We start from the raw sequence: 23866 nt of genomic DNA, 5'->3' as shown, positions 1-23866 counted from the left end.
TTTGATGGTCTTGTCGCAAAGTTGCACATATTAGGGTCTGACCACCTTGCCATAATTTGATGTGTCTTCTGCACTCCCCCAGTGAAAGGCAGTAAATTGCAAGCCTGGGGGTTTTATAAATGAGGTGGTAGTGGGGGATGGGTTTCTGATCAATTTAATTTTAGCCGTAATGTGAGTGAGTGTTTTCATAACCATACCGTGTGATTGATTTTTTCCAGGTTTCGGGTAGCCAGTTGGCTGCGAAAGTTCATTTTAATAGCCTTAGATATAGCTATGGTTGGAACTGAGGTTTTGAAATTCACTCAAGTCTTTTCTATTACTATTGGTTGGGATATGGAGGGCAGATTCTATGTGTAAAATTTGCGTTATTTTACACCTTATTAAATTTGTCTTTTTTTTTCTCAACTCTTCAGGTCAATGTTGGATGTGTCCCAAAAAAGGTGAGTTTAACATAAGTGTATCTTTCTATTGTTATATAATGCAAGTCTCATTGTATAACTATGTAACATATTAGACATTCTGTTTACATTAAAATAATTATGGTTACAATAATATAATAAAGGCTAGGTTCATTTTTGTGGAATGAAGAGATCACAGTGTTGATGGTAGAGTAAACCTAGCCTTATAATAACCTGTAGCATTCATTTCAGAATATAAAACAAGGTGAACAACAAACTCTTTCCCCCTTGTAGGCAATAACATTTTGGGGCAGTGTACTCACTACACCCTGTCATGAAATTTAGCTCTATAATCTCCAGTCCCCACTCAAGTGTCAAACAACGCCTCAAAAAACACCACACAAATTTTACTAAGCAAATTTTTCTTGACTAAAAAAGTCTGTGTGATCTCAACCTTAATTGTGTTATTCCTCAGGCAGAAAAACTGTGCTATTGATTCTTGCAGAGTTTAAGTTTTAATTAGATACATTTGAAGCCTCTTTATTCTTAGGGGGCGTTCACACTAGCGTCGGTGTCCAACAGCTAGTGTCCGATGCTAATGTCCACACAAAATCTTGCGTCGGACACTAGCTGTGTCTGTTACATTTTGCATTGATTTAATGGGACATCGGGTGTGTTCTTTTACAGTCCGTGTCTGTCCTTAAGTGTCCGTTCACAAAGATGTCCGATTTTTCAAGCAGACAGCAAAAACCTACATGTAGAGTTTTGCTGTCCGCTCGAAAAGTCGGACATCTTTGTGAACGGACACTTAAGGACAGACACGGACTGTAAAAGAACGCACCCGATGTCCCATTAAATCAATGCAAAATGTCACGGATACAGCTAGTGTCCGATGCTAATGTCCGCGCAAGATTTGGCGCGGACACTAGCTGTCGGACACCGACAGTAGTGTGAACTACCTCATAGAAGGGAAGTCTTCCACCTCTATGATCAGCTAAGAAATAGTGGCCATTGCTCTGGGGGAGCCAGCATGTTCAAGGATTACATGTATGGGGCATGTATGGCTGGCTGCAGTTTCCAGAGTTGGCTGTTCTGAACCTTTTTAGTCCTGCGTAGCAGTCCACAGGAAAAAAGCACTGTAGGAAAAACCATGGCAGCAACACATTGCAGTTTTTCCCGCAGCGATTTTCACAGAGAGTTAAGGAAACCTCTGTGGACTTTCTGCTTCAATTATACTATGGGGAAACCACAAGTGTTTTTGTAGGTGTAATCAACATACTGTGATTTCCAAAGCCTCAACGTTTTTGGAAATCATAGTATCTCTACTGCGTGTATTTTTCCGCAATTTGGGGAGGAGGTTTGCTAGACTGTAAAATGTCGCGGTTTTTTTTCTGCTGCGTTTCCGCTGCGGGTAAACTGTGGTTTTTACACCAATGGGGCCCTGGCCTTATGGAGAAATGGGGTTGTTTTCAGTTTGAAACGCGGTTGTCTTCTGCTGGGACTGCATTATGGGGCATCAAATCTATTACTCCATTGTACTATTATATAGGTAATTCACTATACATATCTAGTTTATCTTTTTTGGGATTTTTTTTGTATTTGTTTTTCCGCTTTTCTGAACTGTATTATTATTATATTCTCTCCAGATTATGTGGAATGCAGCAATTCATTCTGAATATGTACATGATCATGAAGATTATGGATTTCAGATTTCAGATGTGAAATTTACTTGGAAGTGAGTTAAGCAAGTTCCAATGGGTGATACTAACAGTCTGATGTATTTCATTAAAAATCTATCTATCTATCTATCTATCTATCTAGCTAGCTAGCTAGCTATCATATATATATATATATATATATATATATATATATATATATATATATATATATATATATATTTTTGGATAAGCCAAACAGCCAGTCAGAAGGAAATGAGTTCTGGACTGGAAAAACATTACTATCTTCTAAAAACAGCAATACACCTACCTAAAAATTGATGATGATGTAGATTAGCCCTATTCACCTCAACTGAGGTGAACAATGTAACAACAATTTAAGGTTAAGGCCACACTGCAAGTTTGCAGCAGGTTAGCTTTAAAAACACATATTTAACCACTTCCAGACCGCCCATAGACTATATACGTCCAGGAAGTGGTTGCCTAGTTCTGCCAGGACGTACCTGTACGTCCACCAGAACACAGCAGCTGCACAGAGACCGTGTAGCTGCTTTCACTAGGAGCCGGCTGTAACTTCAGCCGGAGCTCCTAGAGAGATAGCAGGGAAGATTTATTACCTCCCCTGCCTTCTCGATCGCTGTGTATACAGCGCTCAATGAGCGCTGTATACACGGCTATGGACGCAGCCATAATTCAGCTGCCCTCTGACCCGGCGGACACGTGATCCGCTGGGAGCAGAGTCTTACCAGAGCTGCTGGGTCCTACAGGACTCAGATCAGCTCTGCATACTGTGTATACAGTGTGCAGGAGTCTGTATTTCTCATGTAACTGAGGTTAAATGTAGCAGCCTCAGTTATAGGAGAAATCAGCCTCAAGTACAAAAAAAAAGTGATCAGATGTCCCCAAAGGTCTCTTATCACCTTATGGGGACACAATCTGGAAAAAAAATAAAATAAAAATATAATAAAAAAGTTTTTAAAAAATGTAAATAAAATAATAATAAAAAATAAATAAATAATACGCTAATAAAACGCCGTTATTAAAGGTTATAGCCCCGCCCCCGATGACACCATACAAAATAAAAATTACCGTAACGGAGAGGAAAAACTATTTTATAAAGTTTTTCAGTGACACTTTCTGTTATTAAATTAAAAAAAAATTATAAATTGAAAACCAGACACAATTTCCCTCCTATTTTGTTTATATTTTCCTGGATATAAAACAAATTAAAACACATTTGAAAATAAAAATAACATAAAAATAAAGCCCTATGTGTCCCCGAAAAAAGACGCAAAAATTAGTTGACTAAGATATACGAGAAAAATTTTACAGACCTCAAAACCGCACATACAAAATAAACCTAAAATGTGTCTGGTCCTGGACCACAAATTGGCCCGGTACTGAAGTGGTTAAAAAATCTTTTAAAAAACATGTCAACTATTGCGTGTTTGTCAACAGATTTCCACCTTTGCTTCATGTTAGCTTAAAGAGCTGGTTATATACTTGTCTAAATAAAACAAATGATGTTTTCTGTTTTCCCAGAGTAATAAAAGATAAAAGAGATGCATATGTGAGTCGCCTCAATGACATCTATCAAAATAATCTTAACAAGGTATTTCTATTACTTATTAATTGAATATGTAGTTCTGATGCTGGGTTACATCTTCATCTTCACATTGTCAGTGATTCTGGTGCTCAAGTGCAGATCCATTTCTAAAAAGCTAACAGCGCAAAAAGGGTTGATCTCTCTATAAACCGATTGCCAATGTGATCTTAGGTTTATATGACATTTCACTAAGTCGTAAGGTCTTATTTACATGACAACAGTAGTGTGATGGCTCTTATTGCAACATCTGGCACACAACCATGTTGAACACAAATTTAATGTATCTGTTAATATGGACGTTTTTTAATAGCCCATTTTTCACGGCTGTCATAAAAACTGACATGCAGTATATTTGTCCGTCAAAATAAACATAGATATAGCCATATGAATAGACATTGACATATATGAGTTCTATAATAGTTCTTTTCAAAAATTATCATTACATGGGCGTTAAGGATACATGCGCATGATACAAAAGCTGACATTAAAAACAGATGAAACTGTCAGTCTTTAAGAAGGACCTTTCATGTCCTCAGGCAATTGCAGTTTTATAGTCGGCTTTCCGGACAGTCTAACTGGGAATGCCCCACCTGATAGTACTGTCCATAGCGCTCTACTGTGAGGGGGCATTCCTTACCGCCCAGCCATGACGCTGAGTGGTGAGGAATGTCTGTCCCCCAGTACTAGTCTATAGATGAATATTGTCAGGCGGAGGGCGGCATTCCTCACTGCTCAGAGTCATGACTGGACGGTAAGGAATGCCCCCTCGGACAGTATAGAGCTATGGACAGTACTGTCAGGAGGGGCGTTTCCAGTTACGCTAGGTTCACACCTGCGTTCTTCTTTCCGTTCTGTGCTTTCCGTCTTCTGCATGCCAGAAGACGGAAAGCACAGACCGGGTCCGGCCGTGAGCGGCGGTGAGCGTTTTATGCTCTCCGCCGCGAAACCGGATTTTTTTATCCGGACACAGAGTACTGCATGTCCGACTCTGTGTCCGGATTATAAAACCCGGTTTCGCGGCGGAGAGCATAAAACGCTCACCGCCGCTCACGGCCGGACATCTCTCTCACCCATTCAAATGAATGGGTGAGAGAGACTCCTGCAGGTTTCCGTATCCTGCTCTGTTTTAGGCAGGAAACGGAAACCTGCATAACTGAGTTCACAACGCTGATGTGAACGAGCCCTTAGACTATCAGGAAAGCCTTTCTGACAGTGAAGTGCTATCGGTAACTGTACTGATAACTCTTACCCCGGGGCACAGAATGGGAAAGCCAACAGTGTGCTGAATTCAGCACACCGTATGGCTTTCTAGCGGTATATAAAACCGCATGTGCATGAGGACATGAAAAGTCCTCTTTAACAACCATTTTCTATTATTGTGTCACTTATTTTTTTATCAGTTTTCTGTCTATCCATTATTAATGTCCGCTTTCCAGTTTATCTATTTTGATCTGTCATGAACTTTGTTAGATTTTATTTTTTGACCCAACCCACCCATCTGTTTTTAACAGACATTAAAAAGTGACTAATCGGCTTGTATTGGTACATCTGTGTTTCTGTCAAAATGGCCAACATTTAATATTTTTTAATGACATGTCTATGTCCCCACTGACTCGCATTGTTCTAAAACCGGATGTGTCGCAGATAATTAGAAAATGTCTTATGTGCATGGGGACTAAGATTATAAATGGAAAGACACTCATCAAGTATGGTCGGAACTGTTTGCATAGTCTCACATTTGATAATATTTTTCCATATATTGCTGAGAATTGCAGGGGTGCAGAGAGAGAATAGAACAACAAATTCATATAATACAAATGACTATGCCATAGTCTTATATTAAGTTACCGTATTTTTCGGACTATAAGACGCACTGGACTATAAGATGCACCTAGGTTTTAGAGGAGGAAAATAGGGAAAAAAAATTCTGAAGCAAAAACTGGTAAAATATTTAATATATGGGAGTTGTAGTTTTGCAACAGCTGCAAGGCCACATTGACAGGTGACCCTGCAGCTGTACGGGGATGCATAGAGTGGTTTTTTTTGCGGGGCCAGAAGTACTTTTTAGTTATACCATTTTGGGGAATATCTATTGCTTAGATCACCTTTTATTGAAAAAAAAAAAAACGGTGGTTTATGATATATGATTTTCTACTTATATATATATTCTAGGGACAGGAGGTGATTTAGAACTTTTATTTATTTCATATTTTTAAAGCTTTTTTTTTTTTTTTTTTACTATTTTATTCCCCCCCCGGGGCTTGAACCTGCGGTCACTTGATTGCAAGTCCCATAGACGGCAATACAACTGTATTGCCGTCTATGGGACATTCTGTCTATTAGTATTACGGCTGGTCATAGAGACCAGCCGCAATACTAATACAGCAGTGACAGGCCCGGGAGCCTCAGTAGACTCCCGGCTGTCACCCGAACAGGTCGGCTCCTGCGATATCGCCGCGCAGGAGCCGGCCTGCAACTTTACAGGTACGGGGCCGGTGGGGACCGGCCCCGGGGGAGAAGGGGCCGCTGATACAGACTGCAGACCCGGCATCCGCTGTACTAGAGAGGCGGATGCCGGGGAGGGATAGACGCCGGGGCCTGAGACATCGCTGCCCTGCCCTGTATGAAGCCAGCAGCGGGGGGACGGAGGAGCGGAATAGCATTGCCCCTGCCGCTGCTGGCTTCATGCAGGGCAGAGGAGCACAGCGATGTTTCAGGCCCCGGCGTCTATCCCTTTCCGGCTTCCGCCTCTCTAGTACAGCGGGTGCCAGGCGCCACATTCGGCCTATAAGACGCACCCTTCTTTTCCCCCCAAATTTGGGGGAAAAAAAGTGCGTCTTATAGTCTGAAAAATACGGTACATTATAGACACTCTAAGAACAATAATACAGAAAATTTTATTGGCCAGCATAGAAATAAGAAAAAAGTTCTGCACACATCAAGACACTAAATGCTGCTTTTGTTTGACACAGGCCCAAATAGAAATTATTAGAGGTCATGCAACCTTTACATCTGATCCTGAACCAACACTGGAAGTTAATGGTCGAAAATATACCGCCCCACACATTCTCATTGCTACAGGGGGCAAACCCACAATACCCTCAGATGCGGAGGTTCCAGGTAGGTAGCTGCATGCAATAGTCAAACAATATGTATGCTTTTGCCACTGTTGTTCTTTCCTGAAGTGTGTATATACAGTGGGGCAAAAAAGTATTTAGTCAGTCACCAATAGTGCAAGTTCCACCACTTAAAAAGATGAGAGGCATCTGTAATTTACATAATAAGTAGACCTCAACTATGAGAGACAAAATGAGAAAACAAATCCAGAAAATCACATTGTCTGATTTTGTAAGAATTTATTTGCAAATTATGGTGGAAAATAAGTATTTGGTCACCTACAAACAATCAAGATTTCTGGCTCTCACAGACCTGTAACTTCTTCTTTAAGAGTCTCCTCTTTCCTCCACTCATTACCTGTAGTAATGGCACCTGTTTAAACTTGTTATCAGTATAAAAAGACACCTGTGCACACCCTCAAACAGTCAGACTCCAAACTCCACTATGGTGAAGACCAAAGAGCTGTCCAAGGACACCAGAAACAAAATTGTAGCCCTGCACCAGGCTGGGAAGACTGAATCTGCAATAGGCAACCAGCTTGGATTGAAGAAATCAACTGTGGGAGCAATAATTAGAAAATGGAAGACATACAAGACCACTGATAATCTCCTGATATATATATATATATATATATATATGCAAGCTGTGCAAATGAGTCTCTATGGTGACATACAACAGTCAAAATCTGAGGTGTTTATTTAGATTCTGTAAATCAACTGTTTCACCTATCTCTTACTGTTTGCTTAAAGGGGTTGTCCAGTTTTCGATACTGAGTGGCAAATGCTATTGTTGGCGTAATGAACAATTGTACAGTTTTCAAATATACTTTTTGTATCAACTCCTTATGTCTTTCTTGATCAATGCTTGCCGTCATTCATTCTGTTACTTCCAGTGGATAAAAATCGCTCCATGGTCATGTGATTTACGGTCCATGGTCATGTGATGAGCACACAGGTGCCGCTCGTTACAGTCACAGCACAGTAATTAGACATCTGCCTGGTAACGAGCTGTGCGCCTGTGTGCTCATCACATGACCATGGACTGATTTTTATCCACTAGAAGTAATACAAATGAATGACAGCAAGCAGAGATCGAAAATCATGAGGAATTGATACAGATACGGTATGTTTACAACTTTTCCTTAAACATACAATAACATTTGTCTCTCAATATTTGTCTGAAACTGGACAATCCATTTAAACTTACCTTCAGTATGAGATGAATATCTAGAAATAACTCTTAACTGCAGGATCTGGTTATATAAATGTATATGAAATGGGACGTCATGGGCACAATTTTTGTATTTCTCATAAAACAGCACAATCGCCCATTACCGTATTTCCCGGACTATAAGGCGCACATAAAAACCTACGATTTCCTCAGAAATCGTAAGTGCGGCTTATAGTCCGGTGCGGCTTATATATGGATGGAAGCGGCGGCAAAGACTGCGTGCCGCTTCCATACATACATAAAAGGCACCGTAAGGGTGCATTAACACTATGGAACGCCGGCGTGTATCACAGCCGTACACGCCGGCGTTACAGCAGGGCTGCCGGACACTTCCTATTCATTTCTATGGGAGCCGGCATGCGAGCGCTCCCTATAGAAATGAATGGAAAAAAGCAGTCCATTCATTTCTATGGGGAGCGCTCGCATGCTGGCTCCCATAGAAATGAATAGGAAGTGTCCGGCAGCCCTGCTGTCACGCCGGCCTGAAACAGAACGTGAAACTTACCCAGCGGTGCAGGGCGGGCGGGCGGGCATTCAGGCCTCCTCTGCCTCCGATGTTCCGTCCTTCTCCTCCGGCGCTCGCTGATAATGGCCGGGGCGCATGCGCAATATCATAATGCTTCTACTGCGCATGTGCCCTGGCCATTATCAGCTTGCGAGCGCCGGAGGAGGACAGAACATCGGAGAAAGAGGAGGCCTGAATGCCCGCCCACCCTGCACCGCTCGGTAAGTTTCACATTCTGTTTCAGGCTTTTATTTTAAAACGGGGGTGGTGGTGGGGGGGGTGGTAGTTTAATCTAACGTTTACGGTTGGGCTCTATCAGCATGATTTTGCTGATAGAGCCCCTCCTCGCCTGCCGAGCGCTTCCAATAGAAGCGGCTGGCACGCGGGGGGTTAAGCGGCCGCTGGCAAAGTCTGCCTGCCGCCGCTTTCAATAAGATATAATGCGCACCGGACTGCGGCTTATAGTCCGGTGCGCCTTATATATGAACCGAGATGGACTATAAGGCGCTCATGGGCAATGCGGCTTATAGTCCAGTGCGCCTTATAGTCCGTAAAATACGGTACTTCTAAGTGCAATGTTCTTCTCATATATCTCTGTTTTTCCTATCAGTGGTTTCTTAAGAAATTGGCCCTACTGACAAAGAAATTAGAAATAAACATGTGGCCTGCACAATTTAATTGTAGTCACTTCATTTGCTCATTCTTGCTTGTCATTTTCCCTAATCATGACTAGACAATGGTTCAGTTTTTTTTTAGTACACTGGGTTTTGATATAATGATAAATGATATTATTTTTTTATTGAAATATTCAAGTACTTGCTGTTTGTTTTTTTCAGTGATACATAGTTCTTTATTTTTGTGTTTTTATGTAATTACCATTTTAGTATTTTTTATTTTTTAATATCCTCGACATTTTGTAGGATAAGTGGGGAAAAAGTGTTCTTTCACAGTTTTTTTTTTTTAAATTTTTTAATTGTTTTTGTTTAATAGCAAAATACCTATTTAAATACCGTATATACTCGAGTATAAGCCCAGTATTTCAGCACAGTTTTTGTGGTAGCAGTAGCATTATGGTAGCAGTAGCAGCCTGTTGCCATACAGGCCCAAAGCCTGTGCTAGCAGTAATAGGCTATTACTACTACCACAGGCTTTGGGCCTATATGGTAATATCCCAGACCACGTGACATCTAGGATTAACATACGTACAAACAGAATGTCATGCATTTTCGCCCCTTGGCTTATACTCGAGTCAATAAGTTTTCCCCGTTTTTTGTGGTAAAATTAAGAGGGTCGGCTTATATTCGGGTCGACTTATACTTGAGTATACACAGTAGTTGTCCCTTTCCATTACAATCATTTTTAAATGACAAATATAGTTTTTGTCACAGAGGACAGGGAGACGCTACCATGTGTGCTAGTGGTGGCATGTTTTTTTCTTCTTGTTCTTTTTTTTTTTTTTTTTTTTTTTTTACTTAACACATGACCCCCATAATTTCATAAGAGACTTTTGGGGGGCATTTCAACATTACAGTTTATTGTTGATTTCTCCGGTAACTGGTGCCCCACTTATGGCAAAATACAGCCTCCTGAGACTTACTAGAAAGCTGAACTAGGTTTGCTGAGATCCACCAGTTCCTGCAGTTACATGGCAACAGTGATTGCCAAGGGAGCAGACAGCATCATGGCCGCTTCCTTTACTGTATAAAGAGCAGTCGTTGAGCGCTGTATGTACGATGATATGAAAGGCAAGAAAAACAATAAAAAATCTATGTTTTCTCTATGAGGAGTCTGGCTGACTGTGACAACTCCCTTCTGCAGCTGCAGGATCTCCATGCAGTTGTAGACTTTACCGTAAAGTGTTAAGATGTCATTGTAGAGTTGCTTGCAGACCAGTGGACATTTATGAGCATAAAAATCATTCCACAAAGAATCTCATTGTCTTGTCTTGTGGTTCAGCATAAATATTGATCAGTCAGATGTTTATTATCTGTTAGCAGAATACATTGTTTTTCATTTGCAAGTCATTTCCGTTCGTAGCTGAAATCGTTGATCTTGCTTTGTTTTCCAGGAGCCAGTTTAGGAATCACAAGTGATGGATTTTTTGCACTTGAAGAGTTACCCAGGTATATATTATTATCTACTACTGAGACCATTGATGGGGTTTACTGGTGAGAAATGTGCTAAATGGCAGCATATAATTAGGCGTATATTTACCTAATTTACTGTCATTACAAGTTCAAGTGCATTCTCTAAGTATTTACTAGATCAATAGTTCTGTAGTCTTAAGTGGTTCCTAACAAAAGAGAGTAACGTTACCTTTTAATCTGTGTTAGGATGACGTCACAGGGGAGAAGGTGTTTGGCTGTCTTTCCTAGCTACATCTTTTCTCACCTTTCCTACAGCAGAATAATCCTACCATTTTTACTTGTTTTGCACTTTGCTTGCTGTGCCATGTAATTAGCGACCAGAGCTACTACAGGCAAGGCCGTTCTCCTTAACTGCCTTCCCACTAATGTGAACAAATGAAATTGGCACCACCTCCTACTTGTGTCAACTTCTCAAGGAGACATAGCAGTGCCTGTTGCAGCATCTCCTAGTCTCCTAGAAACATAGCAGTGAGCATGTGACTGAGAATCATGCCAATGGAAAGCAAATTTTAGTTATACTTCTCATCAAATAAGGACTATAAAAGGTAAAAATTGTTGTATACGTGTGTGTACTTCTGTTGATGCTGAGCTGTTGCATTAGCACATAAGACATAGGGAGTGGGGACTGCAGCAATGAGAGGGGGAGGAGACTTTGGTTACACTTTGAGTGGACTACTACCCTCAGGGTTGGAGGGAGGGTTTCACAATCTATGTGAAAGGGGCTTGCACTGTAAGGCCCAGTTCACATCTGCGTTTGGTATTCTGTTCGGGGAGTCCACTTGGGGACCCTCCGAACGGAAACCTATACACATCAAAAAGCGGTTAGCTAAGAAACCATACGGACCCAAAGACTATAATGGGGTGTGTGTGGTTTCTGCTCGGTTTCCGCACAAAACAAATAATACATTGCAATGCTAGATTCTGCTTAGCTCCTGAGATCTGCGGACAGTTTGATGTCCTACTGAGGCCTGATTCACATCTCCGTTCGGGCCATTCCTTTCCCCTCTCCGCATGAAAAATGCAGAGAGAAAAGCGCTGCAAACAGCATTTTTCTCTCCACAATTTTCGTGCAGAAACCGCGCAGAAACCACATGGACCCCATAATAGTCTATGGGATCTGCGGGTTTCCTAAGGTAAACTCTTTTTTTTTTTCTCGTGTAGATTAGGTTTCCGTTTGGGGGGTCCGCCGGCATGGAAACCCTTGCGCAGATGTGAATTGGGCCTTAGTAGTTTGGATTTCGCCTTTGCTATTAGTAATACAAGTGACTGCAGTATATTGCATTCCTTTTCCAGACGGAGTGTTATTGTCGGTGCTGGTTATATTGCTGTTGAGATAGCTGGGATTCTTTCAGCTTTGGGTTCAAGATCCGCATTGTTGATTCGTCAAGATAAGGTAGAAATGTTTTCATTTATAAAATGCTTATACGTTCCACTGCACTGTACAGAAATTGTCATCATCATATACTATACAATGTGAACCACAATGGGGTCAGGGATCAATCTAAATTCCAAATTAACCTATCAGTATGTGTTTGGAAACTGACAAAAAACACAGAGGGAACATGCAAACTCTAGGGAATGCTGCAAAGCAACTGTTCTAACCACTCAGCCTCCATCCTGCCATTTTATGGCTAATGTAGCCCACTAGAAGTCAATGCGAATACATAAAAATAGAACTAAAATTTCATAAAGTTCTTCTCTGGTTACTAACAATTCTCTTCAGCCATTGCCATGCAAATATTCATCTCCTGCCCCTGCTATGCAGGCTTATAGGACTTCATCTACAATTGCATCTATTGAAAAGACAACTACTATTAAATAAAATAAGTAAAGAGATTCTATGAACCGTGCTGGAAGTATGAGGCTACGACTGAAACCTTGGAGAGACTAATGTGTAGATGTTACTCTCTGCAGGTGCTGAGGACATTTGATTCCATGATTAGTACAAACTGCACTGAAGAGCTTGAAAATGCAGGGGTTGATGTCTGGAAATATGCAGAGGTAATGTGAAAGACATTGTTTCACTGTAGTGACCTGTATTATGTAACTTGCGAGATTATAAAAAAACAACACCCTTTTTCCTAAAACAGTGCCTTTTTGTCTATGGGTTGTCTATGGTATTGCAGCTAAGTCCCTATCAAGTAAATGGAGTTAATCTACCATACAAGGCATAGTCCATGAGCAATAGAGGAGCTGACCAGCTGACTATTCACTGAAATGCCCTATTAATGTATAGATAAGGATTCATCCAGCAGGCAGAACATAGGCCCACAATAAATAGAGACTCTCATTGCACTTGCAGCTTATTGATTTTGATAGATTTATTTTAGGGCATATTAGGATGTCCTACACAGTTTCCTGGTGGTAACTGCTTAGTGCCAACAGCAAGATGATCTCAGTTAGTTATCCCTGATTTTCCCATTCCAGCAGTTACCATGATGAGAAATCTTTTCACTTACAGTCAGCACAGCTCCTGACACCTTCTGTTGTTCATATAAAATCCTTCACAAACCAGGTCCATATGCAAGAAAATTGCTGAGGGGTAACAAAGGTAGATCCACAAGAGTATGGCCTATTAGTGATTGTGACTCTGGTACCCAATGTACTGCAAAAACCATATACATGTATAGAGCAATCTAATATTATTAACAAAAACTTTTTTCATTTTATTTGCTGATTTTGTATTACTACAGGTGAAGTCAGTTCACAAGACAAGTACCGGACTAGAAATCAATGTTCAGTGCTGTGTGCCAGGACGCAAACCAACAGTGAGAACTATCCCGGATGTTGACTGCTTGCTGTGGGCTATTGGAAGAGACCCCAACACAGAGGGACTGAACCTGGAGAAATTGGTAAAATTGTCATCTCACTGTAGAGAATATAATTACATGCAATATGTAAAACATACATTGAATTTAAGTATTGGGTTTAGAGACTGCAAGCTGATTACCGTATTTTTCGGACTATAAGACGCACTTTTTTCCCCCCAAATTTGGGGGGAAAAGAAGGGTGCGTCTTATAGTCTGAATGTGGCGCCTGGCACCCGCTGTAATAGAGAGGCGGAAGCCGGCAAGTGATAGATGCCATTACAGGTGCCGGGGCCTGCGACATCGCTGCGCTCCTCTGCCCTGCATGAAGCCAGCAGCGGGAGGAGTGATGCTGCTATTCCGCTCCGCCGTCCCCCCGCCGCTAGCTTCATGCAGGGCAGGGCAGCGATGTCTCAGGCCCCGGCGTCTATCCCTCCCTCTCTAGTACAGCGGATGCCGGGTCAGTATCGGTGGCTCCTTCTCCCCCGGGGCCGGTCCCCACCGGCCCCGTACCTGTAAAGTTGCAGGCCGGCTCCTGCGCGACGATATCGCAGGAGCCGACCTGTTCGGGTGACAGCCGGGAGCCTAATGAGGCTCCCAGGCCTGTCACGGCTATATATTAGTATTGCGGCTGGGTCTATGACCAGCCGTAATACTAATAGACAGAATGGCCCATAGACGGCAATACAGTTGTATTGCCGTCTATGGGACTTGCAATCAAGTGACCGCAGGTTCAAGGTTCCCCCGGGGGAATAAAATAGTAAAAAAAAAAAAAAAAAAAAAAAAAAAAAGCTTTAAAAATATATAATAAAAATATGAAATAAATAAAAGTTCTAAATCATCTCCTGTCCTTAGAATATATATATAAAAGTAGAAAATCATATCATAAACCACCGGTTTTTTTTTTCAATAAAAGGTGATCTAAGAAATAGATATTCCCCAAAATGGTATAACTAAAAAGTACTTCTGGCCCCGCAAAAAAAAACACTCTATGCATCCCCGTACAGCTGCAGGGTCACCTGTCAATGTGGCCTTGCAGCTGTTTCAAAACTACAACTCCCATATATTAAATATTTTACCAGTTTTTGCTTCAAATTTTTTTTTCCCTATTTTCCTCCTCTAAAACCTAGGTGCGTCTTATAGTCCGAAAAATACGGTAACTTAATATAAGACTATGGCATAGTCATTTGTATTATATGAATTTGTTGTTCTATGCTCTCTCTGCACCCCTATGATCAGCTGCTTTCAGTAGCTGCCTACACCACATTGTAACAGTGTACATAACTGGAAGCAGATGGCTATGTGCACTTTGTAGTGTCTGTGCTGGGGTACTGCTGCTCAGCTCCCATTTAAGTGATCTGCAATAATGTGCCACGGTCACTACACCCTGTATCAAGCTGTCTGTTTCCAGCTCCTTACACTATATAGTTCCTGTACCGACTGCTACTGAAAAAAGTTGATCAGTAGGGATGTTGGAGCTGATATTGATGATTTATTTCTAAAGAAATCACCAATGTCATAAGGTTGGAAAAACTCTGGACGCTAGGTTCACACCAGCGTCTGGATTCCGTTCTCAGGTTTCCATCTTCTGCATGCAGAAGACGGAAACCTGTCATGTCGAGTCCGGCCGTGAGCGCCGGTGAGCGTTTTGAGCTCTCCGCGGTGAAACTGTTTTTTTTAAACCGGACACAGAGTACTGCATGTCCGACTCTGTGCCGGTTTTAAAAAAACGGTTTCGCCGCAGAGAGCATAAAACGCTCACCGGCGCTCGCGGCCGGACACTTTTCAAACCTATTCATTTGAATGGCTTTGAAAAGATTCTGGCGGGTTTCCGTCTCCTGCCCTGTTTTGTGCAGGAAACGGAAACCTGCAGAACGGAGTGCTGGGTGCAGATGTGAACGAGCCCTTAAATGATAAAATCTGTATAAAAAGGCAGGATTTTTTATTAGCATAATCATTGTTAACTTTTTGACTTTTTCAGGGTTTGGAGTTAGATGAGAAGGGCCATATTGTGGTTGATGAGTTCCAGAACACCAGTCGGAAAGGAATTTATGCTGTAGGTGATGTGTGTGGTAGAGCACTTTTGACACCAGGTAAGGTAACAGTAATTTTACACATCTTGAGTACCAAAAGCCAGTACTGAAAGCAAGGAAACGCTGTGAACAGTAGAGGTGCAGCCTTTTAAAAGAAGTGGTAGATGGGTATAGTGTAAAGCAGTTCCCTAAGTGGCCTTTCTAGTTGCATGCTCTTGAGTGACAGCTGTAGCTTCCTGGTTGTACTGTAGAGCTGTCACTGAGAAATAAAGTAGAGGGGTTGTGGGGCAATGACTGCAAAAAGCCCAGAATATGTCACTGTTAGCAACTACTGAGTGGGTGGAAAATGCCGCAATAGAAACACCACGGGAAAAATCGCTGCGTTTTACAGTAAGTGCCAAGTGCTAAGGGATTCTAGCGAATCCCATGTCCACTTTGCAGTAAAAACCACGGTGTGGGCACGCGGTGATTTCAAAAAACTGTTGTGGTTTTGGAAATTGCAGCATGTCAATTATATCTACGGAAACGCCGGTGGTTCCCTCATAGGTATAATTGTAACAGAAAGTCCACAGAGGAAAACTGCACAAACTTTCTGTTTAAATCGCTGCAGGTTTTCCAGCAGTGCTTTATTGCTGCGGGTCTTCCCGTGGGGCCTTAGCCTCAAACTTTTTTTTTTTCTCAGTCATAAACTCTCAAAGTGTTATGTTTGTGTTTACATAGAGGCAACACTGTCCGAGCCTTCATCACCAAACTACAATTAGCAGAACTGATACTCCTGACTACAGAGTCCTACAGAGCAGGGAGAGAACCCAACCCCACCCCAACAGCAGTGACTCATCCCTCCAAACTGTTATCACAAGACAGGATGGGGACCAAGGAAACACTGTGTAAACAATGGGAGGAATAATCTAACAGGCAAGCGAAAAAAGCTAAAGCAATGTATTTAGCAAAACTCTTGAAATTACATAAGTACAGATTGGATCGTTCAGATGGGAATAAACCTTTAACCTATGTATAGTGTCTGTATTGTGACTGCCGTAAGGATATTTCACACATATATGTTAAAGTGACACATGACATAGACTAACTTCTAGTGGAACAAGTTTAATAATGTTCATTAAATTTTAATAAGTATACCTTACCTCCAAACCAAATAATAAGGAAAACAATGTCACGAAGATATTTTGCATCAAAATAAAAAATGGGTATGAGCTCCACAATGGTAATAATACAAGCAAAACGCATAACTCTTTTAAATGGCATGGAAAAAAACTGAAAACAATAGTGAAATTGCTTTACTTATTTATCTGGTGAAAAAAAAAAAAAAAACAAAAAACAAAAAACAAAACTCTAAGTGCCCTAAAATGATTCAAAAATGAAAAAAAAAAAAAAAAAAAAAAACCTCTTGGCACATAAAATAAGCCATTATATAGCTTTGTTGATGAAAAATTTAAAAGTTATGGCTGTTGAAATGTGTTGAAAAAAATTCTTGATCCATAAAAGGTGGAGACAACAGCCTTTTACATATACATTTATGTTCAGAGCAAAGTTACTTTCATGAGTAACCCCTCATTCCGTTCGAGGGAGTCTGCATGGGGACCTGCAGAACGGAATATCGAATGCATTTGCATACAGTGTGCAGTGAAAGCACACGGATTCCCAGATCTCCGCAGGGAACATGCAGAGAGGAAAGTAGTTCACAATCTACTTTCCTGTCCGGATGATTTGTATGGGCAGTGCGCGGCAAGCACATGGACCCCATTATAGTCTATGGGGGATCCGTGTGCTTTCACTGCACATCACTTGCAAATGCGTTTGGTAGTCCGTTCGGGGGGTTCCCACATCTGCGTTTGGTAATCCGTTCGGGGGGTTCCCATGCGGACTCCCCGAACGGATTACCAAACGCAGATGTGAATGCCGGGTAAGACTGCTATTCATCATACACATCTTTCCATTTTGTGTTGTAGTTGCCATAGCAGCAGGTAGACGACTGGCCCACAGATTGTTTGAAGGGCAGGAGGACTCCAAGCTTGACTATAACAACATTCCCACAGTGGTCTTCAGCCATCCCCCAATAGGAACTGTGGGGCTTACAGAAGGTGAGAAATGCTAGTAATACAGTATTACTTAGTTATATTGTAATATCATTGATAAGGTAAAAAGCAATAGGTCCATTAAGTTCTATTTTTGAATTCTACTGTGTTGATCTAAAGAAAGGCAAAATATCCTATGACGTGGATTTCAGTTTATTACATATTAGAAGAAAAATTTCTTCTCAAATCCCAATATGGCTATCAGAATAAATTCTGGGGATCATTGTCTCATTTCCAAATTATCTCTGTCCACATACCTATATTGACATTTTTTGCCCCTGCTGCCCGCCAATAAGGCCTCATAATAAACATGATGTGTCCCCTTTAAATGATAGAATTCTGACTGCCTGCAACAATCACTAAGGTGGTCTACTTCATACTTTTTAAAGTCAGGGGAACCTGTCATGAGATTCATGTGCCCTGAACCATGGGCAGCATAAAATATCTACAGGCTGTCTCATTACAAAGAACTATGTTTTTCTCTGAAATGATGCAGCACTTTAGAAAAAACTTAGCTTAAAAACATATCGGAAACAAGGAGATGTGTTGTGGAGGCAGCTCCCCATCTGGAATAGCTTGAATTACAGGACTATCCATATGTATAATAAATAAGATGTGTCAAGCAAGCCAAGCTGGGTGAGGACAAGCTATCAACGAGCCACCACCAAGAAAATATCCCTGTTCTCTGTTTTTCAGCTATGTTTTCTCTGACACAGCATTTAGAGTAAAAGCCAGTTGTTTGTAATAAGGTAGCCATGGGTCAGGAAACTTGGGTCTCATGACAAATTCCCTTTAAACCTTATAATAAAACAGTAGAAAGTGCAGGATAAGATAAGATAAGATATTCCTTTAATAGTCCCACAATGGGGAAATTTCAGTGATACAGTTTCATAGATGGTACAGTAGTATATAACAAGAGAGAAACACATAGAAGCTCATGGCAGATAGAGAAATCCTAGGAATCATAGCAACTAAAAAAGAAAGAAACACAGACACACTGCAGGATCATTTAGTTCTCTGTGCAGATTGATGTTAATAATAATAATTATAATAATACAGCCGACTTGGTTGTAGGACACGAGGAGGGGGGTCACAGCATGTGGATATAACAAGCAGAAATTTTTGCAGAGGTGGGGGACATAAGCAGCTATCATGATAACATGTGGCAGTTCCTTTGGTAGGTGGTGAGATCTCCTGCTCACAGCTGATAGTTTGGTATCTTGCATCAGCACTATTGTCCTTTTAACCACAAAAAATGCCCCAAATGTCCTTCATCACAAGCCCTCCTCCTCCTCCTCCTTACCACAGTGTTCTACTGCCCCAAGGAAGTCAGAGACCATCCAGGTATACATGGTGCTGCTCTCTTGCCAAGCTTCCATAACTCCTGGGGTAGGTGGGTGATGGTTCCCAGGTTGTAACAGTGTCCCACGTGTCCACAGTAGTAGAAAGAAATACCAGTCAGCTGTAGCATCTTCACACATCAGGAATTGACGCCAGAAATCATCTCCTTGAACGAAGAAGTCCGCATTTCCATGTAGGTTTCTCTTCCATGCCGCATGTTGAGCCATGCTGTCCTAGCTGGGGGGATGGTAACAGGCACATGTGGAAACCAGCTGAACCAGGTCTTGAGTCCATGCTTTACAATGGAAACAAAAGGAACAAAAAACTCCACAGGGTCTTCCATTCGATTTATAGTTGCTAAATTCATAGTGCTAGATTGCTTGGTTACCGGATTCTTGAAGATACAGAGAAAAAGAGTGAAAAAGGAAAGAAAAGTTTGCTCCCAGCTTGGAGCACTGCATCAAAGGCAGCCAGCCTCTCGGGGCGGCGCCTAAAAAAAAAAAAAAAAAAAAAAGGATATAACAGAATAAAATACAAACTTAGGCTGATGTTGTAGATGAATAAAAGCTTTCTATCATAACCAAAGTATTTATGAAGCCCTCTTCCCTTACCTTCAGCAGTGGGCGTCCAATCCAGTCACTCACCGGTCACGAGAATGAGGCTCCCATGTACTGCTTCACTTGTCTTTATGGGCATTCCTGAAGATAACTAAGGATTTACATTGCTCAGCTATCTCCAGCAGTCCCATAGAAATGAAGAGAGTGGCAGTAGGCTTGTACCTTTGCTTCATTTAGACAGGGGTTTAAGATATTTCCATACTCATGATCAGTGGGGGTCCTAGTGTTCAGGCAGCCACCCATTTACAAGATATCTGCTCATCCACAGGATAGGGAATACAATATAAATGGTGGAAATTCAATTTCAGGATTTCAACGAAAAAGGAAAATGTTTGTTTTGGTACCGTGTTAGCCAGTGGTTATGAAATATAAAAAAACAAAAAAACTTTGCAAGTCTTCAGTAGGTGATACCTTTTTTAATGGCTAACTCATAATGATGACAGAATATGACAGATGACAGATATATCTGAAGAAGAAGCTCAGAGGAAGCTTCGAAACGTCATATTCTGTCATCATTATGAGTTAGCCATTTAAAAAGGTATCACCTACTGAAGACTTGCAAAGTTTTTTAGGATTTCAACGAGAAGTTACATTTATACTGTCGATGAGCAGAATTCAAGAAACTCCTGCTTTGCATCTAATACTTAGAGTAGATTGATCATGTCATCTTTTAAGTTTATTGTGCAATATCTATTCTTATTTGTATTTTTAGAGGAAGCCGTAAAAGCCAAGGGTAGGGAGAATGTAAAGATTTATACAACTTCGTTTTCGCCAATGTACCATGCCGTGACCAGAAGGAAAACAAAATGTGTGATGAAGCTGGTCTGTGTTGATAAAGAGGAAAAGGTAAGATTGGAACTCTAACTCCTTCATGATTGATTTTTAGATTTTCAGTTGTTTGGAAACTCCTTCTGAAGGACATTTAACTCGGTTCCAGATATCATGGCGGACCATACTGCCATACTTACTGTCACGCCTAGCATTGGCCTTTCACAGTGGCCGCCACCTCTAGCTCTGTCATATGTCTCTTGCCTTATTTATATAAAAGCTTTACATTTGTTTTTTATCTTTTAGGTGGTAGGACTGCACATGCAAGGATTAGGCTGTGATGAGATGTTGCAAGGATTTGCCGTTGCTATCAAAATGGGAGCCACTAAAAAAGACTTTGATAATACTGTTGCCATTCACCCAACTTCTTCCGAGGAGCTGGTCACACTTCGTTGAGGTCATTTTGAGCCTTGAATGCTAACATTACTTTGTCTTCTGCAATTAAATACACACACACACACACACACACACACACACACACACACACACACTCCATCCTTATTTATAAATCTTTTTTGATTTTCTGTCCTAGTACTTTCTAACTGATCAGAAAAATTCTAAAATACATTTTAAAGGTGCCTTTTAATAAACTCTCACAAGACTGTAGTATTAGATTTCAACAAAATGCTGGAATAATAAATTGTGCTTATGTCGGGAGTTGCTATTTTATCTGTTTTGTAAGCTTGGAGTCTAGATCTTACAGTTATATAATATCTGTTGAATAAAGGTATTGTTGCACTAACACATTGTGGTGGATATTTCATGGCATCTGACCACCAAGGCCAATACTAATGAAACGTGGATTATGAACATTTCTGCAAGAAAGAGGGAGGAATATGGGCATTTGCCTAATGTCACCAGGAAAATCAGTATCAGATCAATGGACAGTACCTTGTATGGCTGCTTCTAAACTTTCCAAATATGCCTTTCTTGTTCTGAATTGCAGCTCCATTTTCATGAAAATTAGCATTTTATTCTTATGCAAATTAATTGAAAAGGCCTTTAGGGGAATTTTTTTTCTCCTGTAAGGGCTCCACCCTCATTGATCAAGTGACATCTTCCTCTTTGTCACACTTTGTATACATTTAGGGTCAGTTATCTGTTTGAAGAGCGAAGCCCTTGCAGAAGAAACACCCCTAAAGCCTTCTTCAGTTTATCTGCATAACACTAAATGATGATTTTCATTAAAATGGTAGTAGTAGTGTCGACTTTTCCTGTAAATAATGTGTGCACAATAGTACTACCTCCTTGTCTACCTGTGCAGTGAGCTATCTAACAGCCATCAGTACCTCATTCATTCACACTCACTCACTTTATTAATTACAATAAGAAGCGCTTTCTTTGACAAAACTTTATGTACAAGTGTTGACAACCTGTATTCGATACTGACACAAGCATATACTGAGGTGTTGTACAAGACATTACTAAAACATTGTAATGGTTGGTGCCTATTAAGACGAGAGAGACAAACAATAGGACAGATTTACTCTTCCTGTATTGGTATTTAGACAGTGTAAAATTAGGCTGGGATAAACTTGGCCCATCTTTAGACACTGTTGTTTAACTTTATCCACCTATTGATTGACTTATTCTGCCCCAAAATTTTGTGCCAAATTTTAGTTCAATGGCGCACATTACAATGCATACTTCTTTCTTGCTAAGTCATGCCCACTTGTTGAACAAGGCACAAAAGTTGTAAAGCAGATTAGGGCAGATTTACTATTGTGGTTCCCACTCGACTTTACCAGTGTAAAATGTCGCAAATTAGCACATCTAGTTTGAGGTAAAAATTTTACAATTCAGTTGAGGGTGTAGCTTACGATTCAGCACTTGCCTCAAGTTGTGCCAAAACTGTGGCTTAAACTAAACGCATGTTCACATTACCAATATTACAATTCTTTGCTATCATCCGTCATGGGATGTGAGATCAACAGACTTTGTGTCTGTCACTCTATCACTGTTAGAAATCCCTCCGTTTCCATTGGTATGGACTATAATGTAAAAAACACAATGGACACTTTCTTCTTTCATGTTTGGTTTAGTAACAAAAGATAAAGTCCTGCATTTACAACTTTTTCTTTTTATAGAAACACGATGGAATAAAGTGTCATTTATGTTCTTTACATGGTACTGAATGCACACCGACACCAGACAGAGGGGATCTGTCTATATCTGTTGTTTAATGTACAATGCTCTCATCCTATGATGGATTAGAGCAACGGACATTAAATAACAGTAGCGTAAACCTGCCCTAAGATCATCTAAGTTTACACTGTCTAAATATTAGCCAGTGTTCACCATACTGTGGTACAAAGCATGTATGCCAGTTTTTAGTGTAAATTATGACAGATTGCACACTAAATATTTAGCTTAGTAAATCTTCCCCAATGTCTTGTAAGGACAGATATGTGGATTGACATACAGCACAGAAGTTCAGCTTGTGTAAAAGGAGAAGGGGAAATATTATAATAAAAAAAATGAAGAATAAAAATATTAAAGGGGTTATCCACCTTTTCAAAATTGATGGACTATCCTCAAATGGGTCTTCAATTTTAGAGTAGCGGGGGTCAGGACTCCTGTATGCAGATCATAGCATTGTTTCACCCTTTAAGGGTGCAGGGTAATTTGTATCTAATGCTCAGCGACTATTTTTGTACCCAGCCTTCCAAAATCCATAACTTTTTTATCTTCATCTTTGCGTGATCAGTTGTACTTTCATTTGCACCATTTCGTGGCACATATAATGTTTTGATTAGATTATTTTGGGGGTAGTCTGTGTGAAAAATCCCCACAATTCTATCATTATTTGTCTTTTATTTCATTGGGGCACACAGCACAATGAGTATAGTAGACCTGACCACTTGACACTAGGAATAGCAAAAGATGTCGGCTTTGTCTCTGGGCTATATTCTCTCCACAGACGCTATGCTAAACTGTTTTAACGTAGTGTCCATAGGAGGCAGACACTACTTGACTCAGTTGTTTCTTTCTTATAGCAGCATGGCTGTTACTTAAATCTGTAGGGTCTCCAAACTGGCTGCCCTGCCCCAGAAACCTTCTTTTTTTTAATTCTCTACAAGGACAAGGTTGTTCTTCATCCACCACTTTCCATTTTTTTTTTTTTTTTTGCCTAAGGTAAAAAAAAAAGTCTAAAAAGTCTCTTTACTGCCTGGATGTGGTCCTAGTGATTCGAATCTATTTGCCTCTCACTAATTCCTTCCATGGTTCAAATGCCTTGTTCACCCTCCCTGAGGGCCCTCGCAAGGGCCTTCCAAATGGATTTGGTCTGGTAACAGGGAGGCCTCTCAGGTCAAAGACAGGCCGCCGTCTCTCCATGTGACTGCAAATTCCACGAGAGTTGTCGGAGCCTCCTAGACTGTTCGCCATCATGCTTCCACCACCGGGTCCTCTATTCACACTTTCACCAAGTTCTACCAGATAAACTCTGTGACCTCTGCCTATGCCAGC

The 23866-nt window shown here is 40.8% G+C and overlaps 1 protein-coding gene across 1 annotated transcript in view; it reads left to right on the top strand.

Annotated features, from left to right (window-relative positions):
- The window catches only part of GSR (glutathione-disulfide reductase), a 28201-nt gene extending 7061 nt beyond the window's left edge, over positions 1-21140 (top strand). Inside the window, exons 2-13 of the mRNA XM_075284344.1 lie at positions 414-440; positions 2045-2133; positions 3617-3686; positions 6653-6800; positions 10601-10655; positions 11973-12072; positions 12594-12680; positions 13373-13531; positions 15468-15579; positions 17487-17618; positions 20283-20416; positions 20645-21140. Of these exons, the coding sequence (XP_075140445.1) occupies positions 414-440; positions 2045-2133; positions 3617-3686; positions 6653-6800; positions 10601-10655; positions 11973-12072; positions 12594-12680; positions 13373-13531; positions 15468-15579; positions 17487-17618; positions 20283-20416; positions 20645-20794 (1263 nt within the window). The 3' untranslated portion in view covers positions 20795-21140. The remainder of the gene's footprint in view (positions 1-413; positions 441-2044; positions 2134-3616; positions 3687-6652; positions 6801-10600; positions 10656-11972; positions 12073-12593; positions 12681-13372; positions 13532-15467; positions 15580-17486; positions 17619-20282; positions 20417-20644) is intronic.
- Positions 21141-23866: the final 2726 nt, after the last annotated feature.

Source organism: Leptodactylus fuscus, chromosome 1 (assembly GCF_031893055.1).
Source record: "Leptodactylus fuscus isolate aLepFus1 chromosome 1, aLepFus1.hap2, whole genome shotgun sequence".
In the NCBI taxonomy this organism is placed as follows: domain Eukaryota; kingdom Metazoa; phylum Chordata; class Amphibia; order Anura; family Leptodactylidae; genus Leptodactylus; species Leptodactylus fuscus.
This window is presented reverse-complemented; position numbering and strand designations above follow the sequence as displayed.